Source organism: Pongo pygmaeus, chromosome 8, assembly GCF_028885625.2.
Source record: "Pongo pygmaeus isolate AG05252 chromosome 8, NHGRI_mPonPyg2-v2.0_pri, whole genome shotgun sequence".
Lineage (NCBI taxonomy): Eukaryota > Metazoa > Chordata > Mammalia > Primates > Hominidae > Pongo > Pongo pygmaeus.
The window spans coordinates 6,605,243-6,625,475 of NC_072381.2; the positions used below are offsets into that span (position 1 = coordinate 6,605,243).

The 20,233-nt window shown below is 38.9% G+C and overlaps 1 protein-coding gene across 4 annotated transcripts in view; it reads right to left on the bottom strand.

The window, feature by feature from the left end:
• The window catches only part of PRKCQ (protein kinase C theta), a 159,369-nt gene that overhangs the window by 80,343 nt on the left and 58,793 nt on the right, over nt 1–20,233 (bottom strand). For all 4 annotated transcript variants that reach the window (XM_054503404.1, XM_054503406.2, XM_054503405.2 and 1 more), the window contains exons 2-4: nt 15,947–16,073; nt 11,907–12,106; nt 8,302–8,362 (exon numbers count right to left, since the gene is read on the bottom strand). In XM_054503404.1, coding sequence (XP_054359379.1) covers nt 8,302–8,362; nt 11,907–12,106; nt 15,947–16,064 — 379 coding nt within the window. In that variant the 5' untranslated portion in view covers nt 16,065–16,073. The remainder of the gene's footprint in view (nt 1–8,301; nt 8,363–11,906; nt 12,107–15,946; nt 16,074–20,233) is intronic.

The window sequence follows — 20,233 nt, forward strand, 5'->3', positions numbered from 1 at the left end:
AGGATTTTGTGTGAGGGGAAAGGAACTTTGGGACATCGTGTCCTGGTTCCTGATGTCCACAGTGATCAGACACACCAGCTACCAACCATATTTACCAATGTGAAAAAGGCCAGAAAATTAATAGCTCACTGCATTTTTTTAGTGTCTAGGTAATCCTGTGCATTACCTAGTCATCAGCATCAAACCATCAGATTCAATCTATTCATTTTACTCTGGGCTCATGAATATTGGTGAAAGTGCTTTGGATAGTCACTGTTTACAGTGCCCTAAACCTGGATGACATCTTCCCAAAGGGTTGAAAAACTAAGATAGTCAAATTATGAGAATGCTCATGATGCCCTTGCTGAAGCCCAGGTCCTCATGAAACACCAAATTGTAAGGCAGTCATGGTTAAACAGCACAGTGGACACGCCAGCAGGTGTGAGAGAATAACACAAGGAACAGTAAAGAAATAAAAATAACCACTGCTGTAACAAAAATGATACACAAATAAATATGTGAATAAATAAATAAGGATAATGAATTTAAATCCTAGAGTTATAATTTTGCAATAGCTTGAAGACTCTCGGATTACTTCTTCTATTTTGTTACCAATACAGAACATTGAGGTTTAGTTAAAATAGCAGGTTCATCATATTTCACAATGAGTTAACAATATTCAAACTAAATTTCTTCTATTCTGGCTAAGCAGTGGCAGTAGCCTGACAATATGTTTGGGGCAAATTATCTTCCAAGGTACCTTATTGTCCAATCCCTAACAGTGGCTAGACTAGAAACACTCTAGGTCGACAAAGGAGGAGCTGTGTGGGTAGAAACCTCCCACAGGAATCCAGCCACATCCCAGGACACAATGTAGGACTCAGGTCTTTTCTGTAGTGTTCACAGATCTGTTTTATGGCAACCCCAACTTCCAGACAAAAAGCATTTCCAGTAACCCTCTAACAGTTCCACAGATGGGACATAATACTTTGCCTAATGCTTTGAGAGTAGGTAATTTTGGTCTTTTTACCTGGAACTTGGCTGGAAATAATAGATTCGGCTTGGTAAATGAGGGGTTAAATAAGGATCACTGAGTTAATCACCTTCTTCCACAAGTTCTGGTCTAAATGTCCAAATCTATTTACAACTTGTGACTAGTATAGTAGGTCATTTGTTTATAACATGTGACTTGTTTCTATTTTGGTCCAGATGCAATAAAATAAAATAAAAATAAGTATAAATATACTTTTAAATGCAGGGAATGAAAGTGAATTATTCTGGGGACCATATACAGGTTTTTACTGTAAAAAATCATATATATATGTTTATATGTATATTAAACATATTTTATACATATATCTATACATATGTTTATATACATATATGTCTACATATAGCTTATATTTTTATAAACTATAAATATATATAGTTATATATATAATTTGTACATTAGACTATAGTACTATAATTTTTTAAAATATCAGGAATTTCTAGAAATGAATTTATACCCTGTTATTTTCTGTGATTTTCCTCTATTTCAATCATTATAAAAGAGTAAACGTAAAAACATAGAATTCTTTAATTCTTTTTGTATTGACTATATTTATTTCTCTATTTACTAGTTTGAATGGGCTCATTGGTTTTTGCAATTTTTTTTCTTTTATACTAATGGATTCTAATCTATTTATGTGGTCTAACCTATCACTTGTTTGTAGTCAATCAAATTAAAGTTTCCTGAGCAGCTGTGAGTAAACTGCCTTGCTGAGTGTGCTGAAGAAACATATTATTCCTCACCCTTGCATGGCTAACAGTCAAGTCAGGGAGACATGGGACAGGCACAGAACAGCCAACCTTAAGAGGCAATATATGATGGTGTGGAATAGGCTCCGAGATATGTGTACCCATATTTTTTAGGAGGTAGGAAAAGAAATGGCAAAAGAGACCAAGAAGAGGCAGCTGAAAAATTAAGAGGAAAACTTGGACAACATCACATCAGGCAAGCTGAAAAGAAATGAAGTTTTCAGCATTGTATGATAGAGAGATATCAAGGTAATTGAAGGCTAAGAAGCAGGAACTGCTTGTGAGAACACATAATCTTGGAGACCCAGAATCTTAGGGTCTAAGAATAGAAGTAGAAGGGAAGAAAAAGGAACTGATAAATATAAACTACTTTTTAAAGGACTGTGTTAGGGAAAGAAAAAAAAACTCATGGAGGTAAAAAGGTGAAAAAAAAAGAAGAGATGGTGTTCAAGATTGGGGAAGATGGATAATGCAGTATGTCTTGGGAATGAGGAAGAAACCGCAGAGAGGAGGAGGAGTTGAGGATGTCAGAGGTAAAGTTTACTGATAGAGCAGGACTGCTGGGATGAGAGGTGTGCAACCAAGAAAGGGAGCAGCTGTCTCTGAGGCAGAGGAGCAGGAGGAGAAGGCAGGAGGAAGCAACTGCACCCTAAAGTGCAGAGACAAACAGAAGACAGGGTCTCAGCTGGGCGTGGTGGCTTATACCTGTAATCCCAGCACTTTGGGAGGCCGAGGCAGGCAGATCACCTGAGGTCGGGAGTTTGAGACCAGCCTGACCAACATGGTGAAACCCCGTCTCTACTAAAAAAAATACAAAATTAGCTGGGCATGGTGGCACATGCTTGTAATCCCAGATACTCAGGAGGCTGAGGCGGGAGAATTGCTTGAACTCAGGAGGCGGAGGTTGCGGTGAGCCAACATAGCACCATTGCACTCCAGCCTGGGCAACATGAGCGAAACTCTATCTCAAGAAAAAAAAATACATAAAATAAAATAAAAATTAAAAAAAAGAAGATGGGGTCTCTACCAATTATATTCGAGGCAAGGTCAACCTCCCAGAATCAGATGAGATTGAGGCATCCTCAGAAACCAAGGAGAATGGGAATGGTAGGAATAGCTATTGTGTGGGAATCAAACGGAAATGAAGGAGATTTCTAAGTGATAAGGTGAGTCCAGCTGAACAGTTCAACAGGCATTCATTGTGTACTTCATGTATGCCTCACCAAAAACTTGGTGCCAAAGTTAAAGGAATTAATGAGATGTGTTTTGATGGTGGCTGTCCTGCAAGGAGTTAAGAGTCCAGAGGGAAAGAAAATCGATGTGTCAGAACAGAGGTATTCACAGGATGCTATGGGACCATGGAAATGAGGAAACTATATCAGCTAAGGCAGGTGGAGGTAGGTGAAGGAGAGAAAGAGGGAAGTTGGAAAAGAAAGGTCCTGGCAGAAATGTTTCTGTGCTGAATTCTGGACAGGTAACTCCTACTAATGTGTGGGAGAAGGTATGGTGGGGAAAAGCCAAAGGTGCTCTCTCTGGGTGGAAGGGAACAAGCAAAGCTACAGAGCTAAGGTTCCTCAGGGTGTGGGTGGGGGTCCAGCACTAGCTGGGCATTGCCAGAGCGCAGAGGGTGAAACAGAAATGATCAGCAGTCACTTCCAGAAGATGTGTAGGTGTCAGATCAGTTTGAACACTTTCCTGCAGACAATTTGCAGATGCTGGAACACTGCAGCAGGGGCAGAGGTTTGATATGGTCAGATTGGAGCTTGGCATTGTTACTTCTAGGACCACCATAGGAGAATGGATGGGATATGGCAGGAGGTGGTAAGGATGTAATTAGATAATGAAATGGAAAAAATATTGACTAGACAACATGAACACAAATGATTGACTGATGCATTCATATGAAAGTTGAAAGAAAAGGAGGCTATAAAAATTACTTCCAGGTTTTGTGGAGTGAGTTATTATATAATTAAGTACTATAGTAAGTTACAAAAGAAACAGATTACTTGTGAATGTGGCAAATGTAATTTTGGATACTTAGTTTAATTTGACCCCTTAAAATGTGTAAGTACAGGAAATCTGGTCAGAGAGGTCTGCTAAGAAGCCAAACATAGAGTCTGAACCATAGGAATGTCATCTAATACCCTCTGTTTGTAACACACTTAGCTGTATGACTTTTTCTAGCAAAGCTGGGGAGAATGAGAGGGGAGAATGCAAGGTTTGGAGATCAGACTATCCATGGTAAAGGGGAACTAATGAGAGTAGAGTGCTGACAAAGGCTTATCATGGGAACCAGGCTAGGTAGAGTTAATGCCAGAAAGTGCGCTAATAAATGAGGTAAAAGATAAACTGGACTAAAGGCTAGTACTTATTGTCTGAGAATAAGGGCAGAATTGACAGGGGAGGAAGATGAGCTCTGAAAAAGCAAGTTCTGAGTGTGAGTCCCTGGAGGTGGAGAATTCTGAGTGATGATATGTGGGTTGAAGGTTGGTTACTGAATGGATAGAGAAGCACAGGAAGGTGTGAAATAGAAAGGTCAGTGGGGGGCATGAGATGACATTGGGGAATTCTGAAATTACAAGAGTAATAATAGGAGAACAGAGGAAGAAGAGAAAAAATGATTCCTGCTCAAAAACCTAACACAAGGGGATTTCAAAGAGAAAGAACAAAGTAGTCTGTTATGGAGAGCTGAGCCATTTACTTCCTGGTGAGGTTGAGGAGGCTTCCATGGAAGAGAAACACGGGAGACACGGTATTATCTCAAGTGTTATCTAAATTTGAATTCCTTATCCCCCAATCATTTTCCTCCTCTTTCCATATCTCCCACTCCTGCGACTCCTACCATTTTCCCAGTCTAGCTATTTTAAGAGATATTCTCAACATTTTTTCCCTTCATTCAACTTACATTTTTAAGGATTAATTATTATTATTGGGAGACAGGGTCTTGTTCTGTTGCCCAGGCTGGACTGCAGTGGCACTATCTTGGCTCACTGTATCTTTGAAGTCATGGGCTCAAGTGATCCTCCTGCCTCAGCCTCCCAAGTAGGTGGGACTACAGGCATGTGCCACCATACCCAGGTAATTTTTAAATTTTCTTGTAGAGATGGGGTCACTCTACATTGCCCAGGCTGGTCTCAAACTCCTGGATTCAAGTGATCCTCCTGCCTTGGCCTCCCAAAGTGCTTGGATTATAGGCATTAGCCATTGCTCCCAGCCTAATTTTTAAAGAGTTATAAAGCATCTCAACTATGTACACTTAACAGGCATTCTGTAGATATTTCATCTATTCTACCATGAAATCTTTCTGCAACAGTATTTTCTTTTAGACTATTCCTTTTATTTTATTCCCAAAGCTACATCCCTAGAACAGATTTTTATCACCTCTCCATAACATAAGTGAAATTTTGTAGACCAATACTGTGTAATTCCTTGAGTAAGAGAAAGTATATTCTTCCCATTAGTTCAAAGCATGACCCAAGACTATGCACTCCTCTTGCCCTCCAACATCTGTCTCTGACTCTTCATTCTGGTTTCAGCAGGAGCCTGCTGGTCTGCCTAGGCTGTTCTCCCCACAGTCCTCACCCATGGCATATTCTTGCTCAAGCCTTCACTTTTTCCTCCTTGCAAGGCCATCCCTCTTCTTTAGAAAACTCTACTCTTGCTAACCTTTAATGCCCACACTGTGGAACTTACTGAAATGAAAGCAACACACACCGATCTCTTCGTTAATCAGTATTTGTGTAGTTTAGGTTATAATTTTATCTAATTGTCTAATCTGTACCACCTCTTCAATCTGGGTACGTGTTCCCTGAGTGGAAGAACACATTTTGCTTTTCTGAATCCTTCAGAAGACGATTTCTTATACTAATAATGAGCCTTCTTAAAACAATGCTCTCCTTGTCATCCACAAGGAATTTTCTAGTTAGGTTATTCCATAACTTTGGTTTTTAAAATTAGATTTTTTTGAGATATAAAAATTTAGAGATGGAGTGTCAATTTGGATCTAGATATAAAAAGTTTTAAATATTACAAAGATTTATTCTTTTTTTTTTTTTTTTTTTTTTTTTTTGAGATGGAGTCTCGCTCTGTCTCCCAGACTGGAGTGCAGTGGTGCAATCTCGGCTCACTGCAAGCTCTGCCTCCCGGGTTCATGCCATTCTCCTGCCTCAGCCTCCCGAGTAGCTGGGACTACAGGCACATGCTGCCACACCCGGCTAATTTTTTGTATTTTTAGTAGAGACAGGGTTCCACCATGTTAGCCAGGATGGTCTCGGTCTCCTGACCTCAGATCCACCCGCCTCGGCCTCCCAAAGTGCTGGGATTACAGGCGTGAGCCACCGCGCCCGGCCAAAGCTTTATTCTTAAAACATTTCCTAGGCTTATGTCATTATTGTTTATGGAATATCATTGTTTTTGCCCGACTGAATTTGCTCTCTCATTCTAATAAAATATTTAAGTTCCACAGGAATAGGAGGACTATCCATGGAATTGTTTTTCAAAGCAGAGATCTTAAAATCATTTACCAAAAATACTTGCATTCTGATGGACCCTTTTTCTCTTCTTTCTTTTTCTTTCTCTTTCTTTCCTTCCTTCCTTCTTTCATTCTTTCTTTCGAAGGACCCTTTTTCTCCTTCCTTTCTTCCTTCCCTCCCTGTCTCCCTCTTCCTTCTTTCCTTTCCTTTTCTTTCCCCTTCCCTTCCCTTCCCCTTCCTTCCTTCCTTCCTCTCTCTCTCCTTCTCTCTCTCTTTCTTCCTTTCCTTTCCTTTCTTTTCCTTTCTTTCCTTTCTTTTTCTTTCTTTCCTTTCTTTTTCTTTCTTTCTTTCACTCTATCATCCACACTGCAGTGCAGTGGTGAAATCACTGCTCACTGCAACCTCAACAACCTGGGCTTAAGCAATCCTCCCACCTCAGCCTCACAAGTAGCTGGGACTACAGGCACGCACCACCAACACTGGTTAATTTTTATATTTTTGGTAGAGAATGGGTTTTGCCATGTTGCCCAGGCTGGGCTGGAACTCCTGAGCTCAAGTGATCTGCCCACCTTGGCCTCCCAAAGTACTGGGATTACAGGCATGAGCCACCATGCCCAGACAGGACCCTTTTTCAATTTACACTGGGTCATGCTTTAAACTAATGGGAGGAATGTATTTCTCTTATTCAAGGAATTAAACATCATTGATACTATTATTCAGGTCAGCACTTTCACATTTTATGCAAATCTGGTTATTCAGATATCCTGCAATCACTCTATTTCAGCCAACTCAAAAGTTGTACTATGTGTATTATATATCTACACCTTCCAAGAGGAAAAAGAAATAAAATTTCAGAGTACATTTTTCCCTTCTCAGTAATTCTTTCTTTCTTTTAAAAAATTTTATTATGGAAAATTTCAAATATACATAAAAGTTGAGCAAATACTATAATCAATTTCCATGTATCAATCATCCAGTTTCAGCAATTATTAATTGATGGCCACTCTCTTTCAATATACCCTGTCCATCCTACACCCCATGCCATTGGATTATTTTGAAGCAAAGCCATGGTATCATATTATTTTATCTAAAATATTTCAGCATATATACGTAAAAGATTAGCATGCCTTTTAAAGAAACATAACCGCAATATTATTATCACACCTAAAAGATGAATTCACCATGCCTCAATATCATCAAATATCTAGTGAGCGTTCAACTTTTCTATGATTATTTCATAATATTGTTTTCTCTGATGTATTTGTTTGAATTTAGACCTGGAGGAATTATACATGGCAAGCCGAAACTCAGAAAGCACCATAAATGTATAAAGTTAAACTTGCTTCTTCTTGGTAGTAAAATTAATTTAGGAAAAAATGAAGTGAGTTTACCATCAGTAAGTTTACATGTCCATGCTGTGACTTAGGATTTTATAAGTAGGGGGATTTGATTCACATACACAGCCCTGACAGCCTGTTTCAGCACATTGTACTGGGAAATTTCACTTCTGTGGCCAAAGTCCACATGTAACATGGAACCAAAACCCTTTAGCAATGCGTTTTCTCACCTTTTCTTGTTCCTAAAAGGACTTGAGGTGACTAACTTCAAGTATTAGCTTTTTGTTACTAATTTTATGGAATATATTTATTGACTTCTTACTTATTTTGTATTCTACTGATAATATGGTAGCTTGTTAGAGCACATCATTTAAACATAGACAATGTGTACACACATAACCACACAGCAACAGTCTTTTGTATTTAGACTGAATTCCCAAACTAAAATAAAGACAGAGTATAAGAGCTTTGGGCATATAGATTCACATCACTTAAAAACAAGTGCTGTAAATGTTTTATATTTCTACATTTTTCCGGCCCAGATAGCGTCTTTTAAAGTCATGCCTGAGCACCTCTGAGAATTTTAAAACAATTTTATGCTTCTCTTTTCTCCTGATTCTTTTCTACAATAATTGCAAAGGTAAAATAAGCTGCATTTGAGGAGAAGGCCATGCCCTCCTCACCCCCAAACAGGAAGAAGAAATGTCACTTGCCACTCATTTCCAGAAAGTATCTTGCATTCATTAGCATTCGGCCTTGAGGTTTCAGCTCTAACTGGTTGGGAGAAGGAGAGAAACATCAGTCAGAATGTGAAACAAGCCCTGAGTTCAATGACATCACTGGCTACTGACGACGGCAGGAGATTTCCAATACAGAATACAATCATTGTTACTCTCCACTGTACTCACACTCATTGTCATCACACGACTGTAGCAACCGTGACAGTCGCCTTTCTTTTCTTAAAACATCCCAGCAATTCATTAATTTTATTTGGAGATAAAAACTTACATAAGGAAGAAATAAAATCCTAATACAGATTCTATTTGATTTTCTTGCCCTGTGATGCTGCTTATCTGAAGAACTGTCACAGGGCAGACCCAGATCTTCATCATGACAAAAGAATCACAGGCACTGGGACTGGCTTCCTTGGTGAAAAAGCTCTTCTTTTGGAGGGAAAGATAAATCCTGCCTCTTTGAGGCTGCCTCCAGGCCCCTGTCTTCCTTTCTACCTGGGATGCATGTCTACGTTAATCAGGGCATTCAATGGGGATGGCTTTTCTCTTTCACAAAGAGATTGTATTTTTAGGAAAGTCTTGGATGGTCCACTAAAGAAAATTATAATTATACTGATCTGGGAAGGAATTTATAAATGTATATAAATATATACTTCAGTACTGTATTATTATGTAGAAGAGGGCGGAACAAAGCGTCATTTTAAGGGATGATGTAGGATCTCCCATAAAGTGACATAAGGAGAAGAAAGGACAAATCCAAGTTCAAGACAAGCTGAGCACTGTTGTTAATCTATTAAACCATCCCACTATGCCATTAACAGACCAAAAAGAATAAGAAAGAAGATGACTTGAAGGTCATTATTGGTCATTATGTCCATGGGTTATCCAGGTGAGCCGTAGTAACTAAGAAATAGCAAGTAATGTCCTGTGGAACTCAGGATTGAATTTGAATCATGGCTAAATAATTTTCTGGTTATGTGACCTTGTGCGAGTCACTAAGTCTTGGGAAATCTCTGAAAAACAGACATAATAGCAATGCCTATGTCACAGCATTCCTGCCATGAGAATTTTGTGATAAAATAAGCTTGCATTGCTGCGACAACTATACATTTTCATATGAGTTTCAACAGATTAATGAAAAGAAAAGTGCTTTTGACATGGCATGTATGCACCGTTGTTCTCTGGCTTGTGGAATAAGGAGTAAAGAGGGAGGCAAAAATGGAGATGGAAGAGCTATGGTAAGGGGCCCGCTTCCAAATGGAATAATGAAAATCAGCACCAGGTGACCACAAAGTTGGCAATATTCAGTACTTAGTAGTGATGGAAGAAATTAAACCAATTAGCTACTGGAAAAACAGCACCCACAGAAAGCCACATTCCAGCAGATTTTGGGGAGTGAATGGGAGACAACCATGCAAACAGTCACAACCTTGGGAAAACAAAAGGTGTCTCTCAATACGGTGTTGAGAAACATGAAAGGCAAATTTGAGAGAATCATTTTCTTTAGAGAAATTAGTGTCGGAAAAGCAGATTCCAAAAGAAGCAAGGGGAAATATAAGTCCCAAAAACCTGTTGGCCCTTAAAATAAAAGTAAATTAAGAAATAACCTTGGCAAAAACAAAACAAAACAAAACAAAAAACCCACCAAAGCTTAAAAGTGCAAAAAATGTGCTAGTTGGTTAAATGAGCATCTGAATGCCACCATGTGCTTATGTCTAAATAATCCTAGAATGCAAAGAAAAGTCTGTTAAGAATGAAATCAGCAAAATCCTAGGCAAGAAATCATATGCAACTTGAAGAGATACAAATAGAACAGCAACCTGCCTATCAGTGAAGACTACTTAACAAAAAGATACTCACCCCCCGACTTATCCTTTCATTAATTGAGAAAGAAACATGAATAGAATCGTATTTTTAAAATTGGGGAATTGACGACTCTTTAAAAAAAAAATTAGGTAGACCAAATAAACTGGTCTTCCTCAGTTTCTCCCATTCCTGCTTCTACCTAATAAAATAATTAGGCTCACTGCAACCTCCGCTTCCCAGGTTCAAGTGATTCTCCTGCCTCAGCCTCCCAAGTAGCTGGGATTACAGGCACCTGCCACCACGCCCGGCTAATTTTTGTATTTTTAGTAGAGACAGGGTATCGCCATGTTGGCCAGGCTGGTCTTGAACTCCTGACCTCAGGTGAACTGCTCACCTTGGCCTCCCAAAGTGCTAGGATTACAGGCATGAGCCACCACACACAGCCCCAGGAACCCTTTTCCCAAGCCAACACACAAGTGCTGAGTAGATACTGCCCAACTAAATTACCTGGACATATCTAAGCATGGGCATGAGCACCTTTTAAAAAAAATCTTGGCATATATTGTCTCTAAAGATTACTTTAGTGATACAAGCAAAGATTTTTATACTTTCTTAAAAAGCATTAATTTTTTTAGGTCAAAAATACAAAACTGACACAAAAACCTAGTTTTTAGGCTTGTATCATTCCCATTTGAAACCTGTGACTTGAAAATCTTCTGGGAGGATTTCTTAAAATCTGAGTTCTTGAAAATCTTTTGGGTGGATTTCTTAAAATCTGAGTTCTTGAAAATCTTTTTGGTGGATTTCTTAAAATCTGAGTTTAAAATCTTTTGGGTGGATTTTTAAAAATCTGAGTTATAGAAAGTAAGAAGCAGAAAGTCAGGATTCTCTCCTTTGGCACAGATGATATAAACATTTGAAAACATTTTCTAGATTGCAGATCATGTAAAAGCAGTTTCTTACTGATATATTTTCTTTTATTTTGTGCCCCAGAAATTTTCATTGGAACTTTTTTTAATGCTTTGATTATTTTACTCTTCCTTTTAACATTTCTAAATATTTACTACCATAATCCAGGTTTTTAACAACTTGCTGTGCTAAGATGAATTGTGTATGATGCACTTCTTAGTCAAAGTAAGCTAAGTTCATTACAGCTGAAAAAAATTGTAGGAATTGTCAAAGTATGGAGAGAGAAAACCAAACATTAAATGGATCTTTGTTCTATCCTCTCACATTCTGATAGCTTTTTACTTACTTTAAAAGTGTATTGATGAAGTTTAATAAAATTAAGATTTTGATATCTCAACGTGTTCTGCGTCTATTGGGTTAAACAAGTAATTTCTAAGTTAAAAAGTATTAGAGTTGTTGTTTCATAAATCTTGATTAAGTTTTATATACAAATATTCTTCCCAAATCTGAAAAAGTGAATGAAACTGACAACTGGATTGATAGACAAAAACTCATCCCCCACTTAAGGGGAATTTGAGATATTCTAAGCCTGCTTTAACAGTTTTAAATAAACAATAATTTATCATAGTCTAAGAGACTTTCTACATCTCTTTGATGTAGGCATCAAAGAGATCTGAAGGTGTCAATGTGTTCTACAGCCCATAAAGAATAACCATTGCCATTATCAAATCACCAGTAAGGAAGTGGTAGGGAGCCTGGTGACCCGAGGCCAGTGTAATCACACCCTCAGATTGACATGGGCGTTCTGAGCCAGTCATCTGCTACCATCACGCTTATCCCTTAGGGGCATACACTTTACACAACGTTACCCATATTTCTGTCTTCCCGTTGTTCTTCCTGCACCTCTCAGCCAGCGAGTAGAGCTCCACAGTGGTTTCAGAGATGAGGTCCACGTTTTTGCCTTTCACAATGATCTGCATGACTCTTCCCTTGTTGATATGGGCATCAAAAGTGCTGTCCCAGGGTGGGTACATGGTAGGCTTTTTCTGGATATACATCTGCCCGTTCTCTAGGAACAGAAACGTAAGGTCTCATTATTCCTTCAGTCAGGCCTGGAAAATAATTCAGTTCAACTCAACAGTAGCACCTGTTCCCTCTGTTCTCTGGGATATAGAATTCTGTTGGGAAGACAAAAGTAGCACAAAAACAATCAGAGACAATATGGGACAGAATGAGACAGTCCCTGGGTCCAGACGCAAGGTGATGCATTGAACCTTATAAGTCCAATGTTGATAATTCAGACAACAATCTGCTAATTTCTTGGACTGGAAATTGTTACCGAAACACCAGGCGTTCTAGGTTCTGCTGCTCACCGCACAGAAAGCCAATGACTGAGATGACGAGAATTGCCAAGGAAGAAGGCTTTAGTTGGGTGCTGCAGCCGAGGAGATGAGAGCTCAGTCTGAAGTCCATCTCCATGACCAACTAAAACTAGGGATTTATATAGCAGGGAAGAAATGTAACTTTGTATGAGAAAACGGGAACTCGGGAGGGATAAGGAAGCAATCATGATGAACCAGGGGCCTGGTGCTTCAGTCTCTGGATGCCATGATCTGGTGAGTTTCAGTTCTTTAATATTTTTTTTGAGAGGTGTGGGGATCCTTTCTTGAGGAAGAAACTCAGATAAATCAAATGTAAGTTCCAAGCTTTAAGATCAGAAGGGTCCATTTCTATAATTAGCCAAAAACAACTGTCTATGGGACTATTGGGTTGGTTTCAAAATGTTATTTTCCTATTCAACAGTTAGTTGCTTCACTCTGGGTTTAAACACCTGAGCAACAAACTTTTAAAAAAATCTTTTATGCCTTTGAGATTCTCCTTTATTAATCTGTAGTGTTGATCCTACGACTGATTAACCTCACTGGCCCCACGTTAAACATAGTCAATACAAAACTACTATGTGTTCATCTGAAAGACACAGTGGCGTAATTTCAGCGCATAATGAATGCTCCTTTAAGAAATATTTACATTTTTTTCCATTTGACATAAATACAGTAAGAGACAATGATCTTTAAAACATAATGAGCCATTATTTCCTTCTCTAATTCTTGGGTGAAGATACATTTTACATGTACCATGCACCCTCAGCAAAAGCTAGTGAGCAAGTCAGAGTGGTGGTGCTGATCTTTACCCGTGGAGCCAGCGAGGCTGAAGCCAACTGCAAGTTTGCAAGTGAGGAGAGGCAGGCAGGCAGGAACCCTGGAACTAGTAACAAATCTGTAGACCGGAAGGTCAGTTTAGGGGAAACCTCCCTAAAGCTGCTCTGTGATTGGCAAAGAGTTTACTAATTAAGAAGTTTTTCCTTGTCTTTCACGCACATTGGATTTTCTCTGGTATTTATTCTTTAATCATTTCAGAAGCAGAAACCTGCATTTGAGTGTTTGTTTCTTGTGATATAAGCACATTAAGTGGCAGATTTAGCAATTCGGAGATGTCGATTAAGCAAAAGGGGAAAAATCCGCTTAAAGCCAGGAAATAAAGCCCTTCTAACTTTCGAGGGCCCCTTCTGTCCAACACACAAAGCTAAACAGAGCAGACATTTAGCATTTGTTAAATTAATATTTATTTTGGGGGTATACAAGGAGTTGAATAAGCTTGAAAAATGTTAGATAAACTTGGCTAGGAAAGATATAAACCATGAGACTATTAAAGATGGAATAGAAAGGGGACATTTTTTGTGGGTTGGTTAAAAAAAAATTGGACTGGAGATTGGGCTTTTTAGAAACCAATGGCAATATTAATGATCACAGTAACATTTTACTTCCACAGACCTGAAGCTTCCCTTTTGGATAATTCCTTTTGATGGTAACCATTCTCTGTGCCTGGAGAAAAGGGCCAAAAATACTCTGAGAAAGGGCAAAAATCCCCAAAGCAAGGCACTTTTTACATTTTCATTTACCATGTTTGTAATCACCTAAACAGAGGACCCTATCTATCTAGAGTGTTACTGTTTTAATGACTCACAGCCCCACAGCCCCGTGGCCTGTTTGTCCTTGTTCTGTTGGCTCATTGTAGAAAACGCAGCCTTACACCCCAAGAACTGAAATATGTTTAAATTCTGTAGAAGTAAATATTGAATGATAATATTCAGAGTGATTTCTTTTCAGAACAAACCCAAAATAAAATCAAAAGCAAAAATCTGTAAACTCCCTCCAACTCCACAGGCTAATATTTAGGAAAACCAGTTTCCTTCTTTTCTGACAAGGACTCTCGATCCACATGGCTGATTAAACCAAGTTCAAAGGCAAGGCCAAAAGCAAAAAAAAAAAAAAAAAAAAAAAGGAAAAAAAAAAGGCCCTCAGGAGGCAAATGTCAGGGGGACCTGAGATGGTAAAGAGAACTGGATCCAGGAGACCCATTAAGTCAAAGGCAGCTTTGAAAAACTCAGACATTTTACACTTCAAAGATGTCTGTGACATTTGAAAGGTTTTAGGTTGGGAGCAAGTGGCATTCACACTTTTAACTAAACAGGAGAGAACTCTGGGCACAAAGGAAATCAAGATGATTCAGACAGTCTATCTGACTTTGATGTGTTCAGGGTGGCTGGAAGGACAAAGTCAGCTGTGAAGCAAAAAGGCTTTTGGTGGGGGATGCAAAATAGTAGGTTTGGGAACCCCAAAATCTGAACTCTGAGTATCTGGCAAGAGGTTCTCAAAGTCTGAGTCAGTTTCTTCTTGCATCTGCAAATGTCCCTCGCTCACAGGCCTTTGCAGGACAGCCCTATATAAAATAACACACATCCCTGCCCCCAGTCCCTCTCTTCTTTACACTGCTTTTTGTTCCTTCATTACCTGCTGTTTGTATTTTTGTTTATTGCCACTTTCTTCTGCAGGAATAGATGCTCTAAAGGGAAGGCAGTCTTTCTGAGTTCCTTCAGCTTATTTGGTTGACTTTTTTCCCCTCTATGCTCTGGCCCCAGCACTCTTGCAGTGGTCTCTCCGTAAACACTTTTGTGTAAGTGAACTGTGATGGCTTTTATAGTTACTGCAAGCCTGCATCCATCATCATTATCATTCCCTACAAAGTGTCTGCTAAAATCAAAATGCACGTAGGGAAACAAGAAAAGGTGTGCAGTCAGGAGAGTTGTGGGATCTAAACTCCCTCCTACTTTTCCTTTGGAAATCCATGGCAAACTTACAATGCAGAGGTGAGGATCTCGGAGAGTGGAAGCCCGCCGACGTGACCACAGAGAGATTCCCTACATATAAGACTGTTGGAAAGGAACATTCTGAACCCACAAACAGGACATTGGGTGGCTCTCCCACTTTCCCCCTCACCTTGAGCTGCCTGTAAATATTTAAACTTGATGAAACATCACCATTCTTTCATTCAGCCAAGACCTTAGTGAGTGCAAAAGTACGTTTTCTGAAATTTGGATTCTAATGGCTAATTATAGATACTTTGTAATATCCACTGAAGCTTTTCCAAAGCAGCAGTAAGCAGTCTTTAGAGTTGGTTGGAAGATTATGCAGTCTTAATCTACCTAGACTTATTTAAAGTAACCAGGCTTAACCACATAGGGCCATGTTCTACTTCAGCTCATTAGAGTTCCTTCCCATTAACTCCTTACATAATTTCCTCAACCCAGCTTTCTCTTTCCCTTTGTATATGTGGGAAAAATGATACAGTGCAATAGAGCCACTGGTAGGCCATCAGGTCCTGGTTTAGAGTCCATCACGAAATGTGTGTCCATGAGGAAGTCCTTGGCTTTGCTGGGCATCAGTGTCCTAAATGGTAGGATTTGGTTCCACCAGATGATGTCAAATGTCCTGGAAGACCTTGCTTCATACATAGTTCATAGCAGGGTTCTCCTCCTCCTTCCCCGCCTTGAAAACCCACTCAAGCTTACCTGATTCGACATACTCTTTGACGAGCACAGCACAGTAAGGGTTAACAGCCTCGCCCTGACAAGACTGGCAGGACCCGCAGTCAAAGTTGGACAAGCCAATCCGAAGAAATGGCGACATGGTTGCGCCCTGGAAAAAGACAAAAGACAAACGCTGTTTGGGGGCTATAAAAGATATTATTTTTGGTGCCCCATGTCTACTTAACCAGTGCTTTATCGTGGACAGCCAGAACCTCACATAGGTCCACTATCCATCTGAACAAATGTTTTCACTTCCCCTTCTGCAGAGGACACAGCTGGACTCACCCAAAACCACACACTGACTTGCCAAGGTGAGAGGCTTTCTGGAAGTCTGCACTCAACCTCGCTATTGAGAAGTAACTCAAGAGTTAATTCCCCTCAACCTAATGGAGTTAGGCCCAATGGTTGGATAGTGAGGCAAAATTTTTCCAACATTTTATGTCTTCTGTTATTCAAGTAGGTGCCCAGGAAACAGCACACAGTAATCAGAAAATGAGTTTATATAGAGCGAGTCTATTTTAGTCACACTAGTTAAATATGACACCACAAAATTCTTACATGGTCTATTTATGTGTGTAATGGGATTGGCCCAAGGCATTCAGCAGCTGATCTGTATTTACTCTGGACATTTTCAAAAAGGTCTGCTTTCTTCACAGTTACACACACATACACACACACTCTAAGCCTTTGAACATCACAAACCACGTAGAAAATTCCAAACTAATTGACTACTATAAAATAGGGCTTTCTCATATAAGGATGAACAAAATACTTCATAAAAGCCCAAAAATCAGTAATTATGCTTTCCAAGAGGTTTAGATGATAGTTATCAAAGTGTTAGCTACAAATCCAGGAATCTAGTCTAATTCTTCATCTATTGTTCCATTATTGAGTGTTCTGGCCACTTACGTGAACTAGGTACCTCTTCTTTTTTACTACTTTTCCGAGGTCCCATTAATCTGAAACTATCATCTGATATTCAGCGAAAAAGTTACTTCCTTGCTCCGTCTCTCTTTTTGACCATTTTATACTTATAATTTTTTCTAAGCTTTCATAAGTAAGCCAAAGATAAGAAACAAAGCATTGATTGTCTTTTCTGCCTTTGTATAAAGAAAGAAAACTATTTGAAATAATAAAGACCTGGAAGGAGAATCAGTAACATACCTGGAGATCTTGGGCCTGTAATACCTCATCTAGCTAAGCCAAAAGGGATCTCCAGTATGCTAAATGCCAGTGTTCTTTGACTCTACAAGAAAGACAAATTAGGAGCTTTTGACAGGCACTGCTAATTTCACAGATATTAATGAAGTCCTAATTTCCTGCAGAGTTTGGAAGGTTTATCTAAAGGAGACGGTTGGGTAAACATCATGATTTGCTGGGTTCTGTATCTGTCACGTTGCTGAATTAGCAGGTAGATGACTTACAAATTTGTCTTTAGGGGGCCCCCTTTGCCCTATGAGTTTAGAATTCCCAGGCAGGAGCGGGGCTAACAGCTGTGAGTTCTCCGGAGAGAGTTTCTTTGAGAATCCCTTCTTTCCTGGGCCACTTGGGTCTTTTAGACAAAACTTCATTTCTCCACAAATCAGGAAAAATCACCAAGAATCATCTTCAGTTACAGGAGTTTTTGCCCTGTCGGGACTTTTTGAAGATTTGCTTAATTCTGTTTGAGTCTAGAGGGATCACTAACTCACAAAGCCTGAGTTAAAACACCCTGGCCTTTTCTGGTGTCACCCTGCTATTCCCAGGGTGGGTTTCTAATCAGGCAACAGCAGCCCAGCAGGCGTCTGGGAAATGCTGCCTCAGGAAGAGAAGATGGAAACCTCCAGGGTGACCGGGGCTTCCATTACAGCAAGGAAGAGAGTTGGGGCAAAACCCTCTCTCCTCCTGAAGGTCTTACCTGGACAATGATTTCTTACTTAATAAACAATGCAGATTAAACGGCCATTTCACCAGATTCACTTGCACTATTCTGTTACTTCTAAGCATTTTGATGATTTGCCCAACACATGTATGTTCTGTTTGACAGCCAAGTCAGTATCCCTCTTTCTAAAGATCTGCTCACAGACCTCTAGAAATGTATGTCAGACGTGACCTGACATACACCTGACATCTAGAAGACAGAACGGGTATTTGTGTGGTAATCTTCACACATCATTCAATAGAACCGCAAGCTCAGGTGTGAGTTTTTCAGGCAGATGGCAGCATTTTACACCTGAACTACACAGAGTGCTTTTCTCTGTGTAGTTCAGAGCGCTTTTTAGGTGATCATGATGAAAAATAAAGAAGACACACAAAGTTAGTATAAAGTGTCTCCAGATTTCCACCAATAAAAGAAATCACTTACTATTTTGATCTATTTTCCATAGTCTTTTTAATTAGCAAGTTTTGTGTTTTTTTTTCCCTTACGTGCTATGATCATTCTGTGGGTATGGAATTATATTTGGCTTTTTAAGTTAACATTTTACTACAAAATTTTATTCAAGTTTCTCTGACATTTTCTCAGGCTTCCTTGTCATTCTTGCATGACATCTTATTGACAGTAGCTCTACGATCTGCATTACTAAAGTCTGTAGCTACATATTTAGTCTGTTTCCAACTTCTACATGCCAGAAAAAATGCATCTTTAAGATAGCATCATTTTTTTTTTTTTTACAACCTTTCCCAGATTTAGGGATACTGCATCAGACTGGATCATCAGAGTACTACAATATTATTTATCAAGTGTTATTCTTATTGGTAAGGTCTTATACATTTAAAGAAAATAACCAAACTTAACAGTAAAGACCTACCCAGGGAAATAGCTATGGTTAGTGTAACAGAAGTAAGTTAACGCCATTCTTACATAATATGGGTATACAAATTTGTAAGAAAGCACTGTTTATGACTCAAGAAAATAAATTGCAAAGGCACAAACTATACAGGATACAAAAATCATAGTTGCAACCAATTGTGGAAAAATGTTCAGCCATAGGAGCAGTTTAAGACATGCAGAATAAGATAGTATGTAATTGCATGTGCTAGTCTTGAAAAGACAAAACTATATGAAGAAAAACATCAGTGGTTGCCAGGAGTTGCAGCAGAGAGGAGTAGCATGAGCAAATTTTGGGGAAAGACAGAACTGTTCTCCAGCTTGATTGCTCAAGTGGTCAAAGAAGTCTAGACTTAAATTCACAGAACTACACCAAGCCAAAAGTCAATTTTACTGTATGATAATTCAAAAACCAAAAGAAAAGAAATATATGCAATTGGTATTTTAAGGCATGTGTTATAAATACAGAGATTATAGAGATAAAGTAAAAAGAATATATATGAAAAAGCTGCATATTAAATTAAAATCTTAAAGTAATCAAAAGTAGCCTCAAATTACTAAAGGGAAATGATCAGATCTTTAAAAAAATTAAAATAGTTTTGGTTCTGTGGTATTTAAGCTCTTTTGAATATCTGCAGTTAGGCAAACACAGCTGAGAATAAAATAACATTAGAAATTAATAATGCATTTTATTTGAGGATAAATTAACATTTTAAGTCCTAATTTAAGCTGTAAAAAGAATTATAATATTTAAAATATATAATAAAATAGTCTGGGCATGGTGGCTCACGCCTGTAATCCCAGCACTTTGGGAAGCTGAGGCGAGCAGATCACTTGAGGTCAGGAGTTCGAGACCATCCTGGCCAACATGGTGAAGCCCCCCTCTCTACAAAAATGCAGAAATTAGCCAGGCATGGTGGGGGGCACCTGTAATCCCAGCGACTCTGGAGGCTGAGGCAGGGGAATCGCTTGGCTCCCTGCAGAGGTTGCAGAGAGCCAAGATCATGCCATTGTACTCCAGCCTAGGCAACAGAGCAAGACTCTGTCTTAAAAAAAGAAAAGAAAAGAAAAATATATAATAAAAATAATAATATGTTTTTGCCTATGCAATTATCAAATATTTTTGAAATGCTATTACTTAATGTTGGTAAGGACAAAATGAATCATACACTTTCATACAATGCTGCTGGGTATATAAATTACCACTTTTAACAGATATACACACATGTGTGTATGTAAGTATATATGTGTGTGTATATGTATGTATATGTGTGGATGTAAAAATATGTGTATCTATCCACCTATATTAAGAGCCAAGAAGATGTGTAATGAATATACAAGAAAGAAATCAACATAAAAGATTTTCATGGGTTGCCTTTTGGTGTTCAGAGCAGATAGGAGGCAGAAGGGGATTTCCCTGGGTGTTAAACTAGAAAGGAGAGTTTCTGTAGACAAAAATA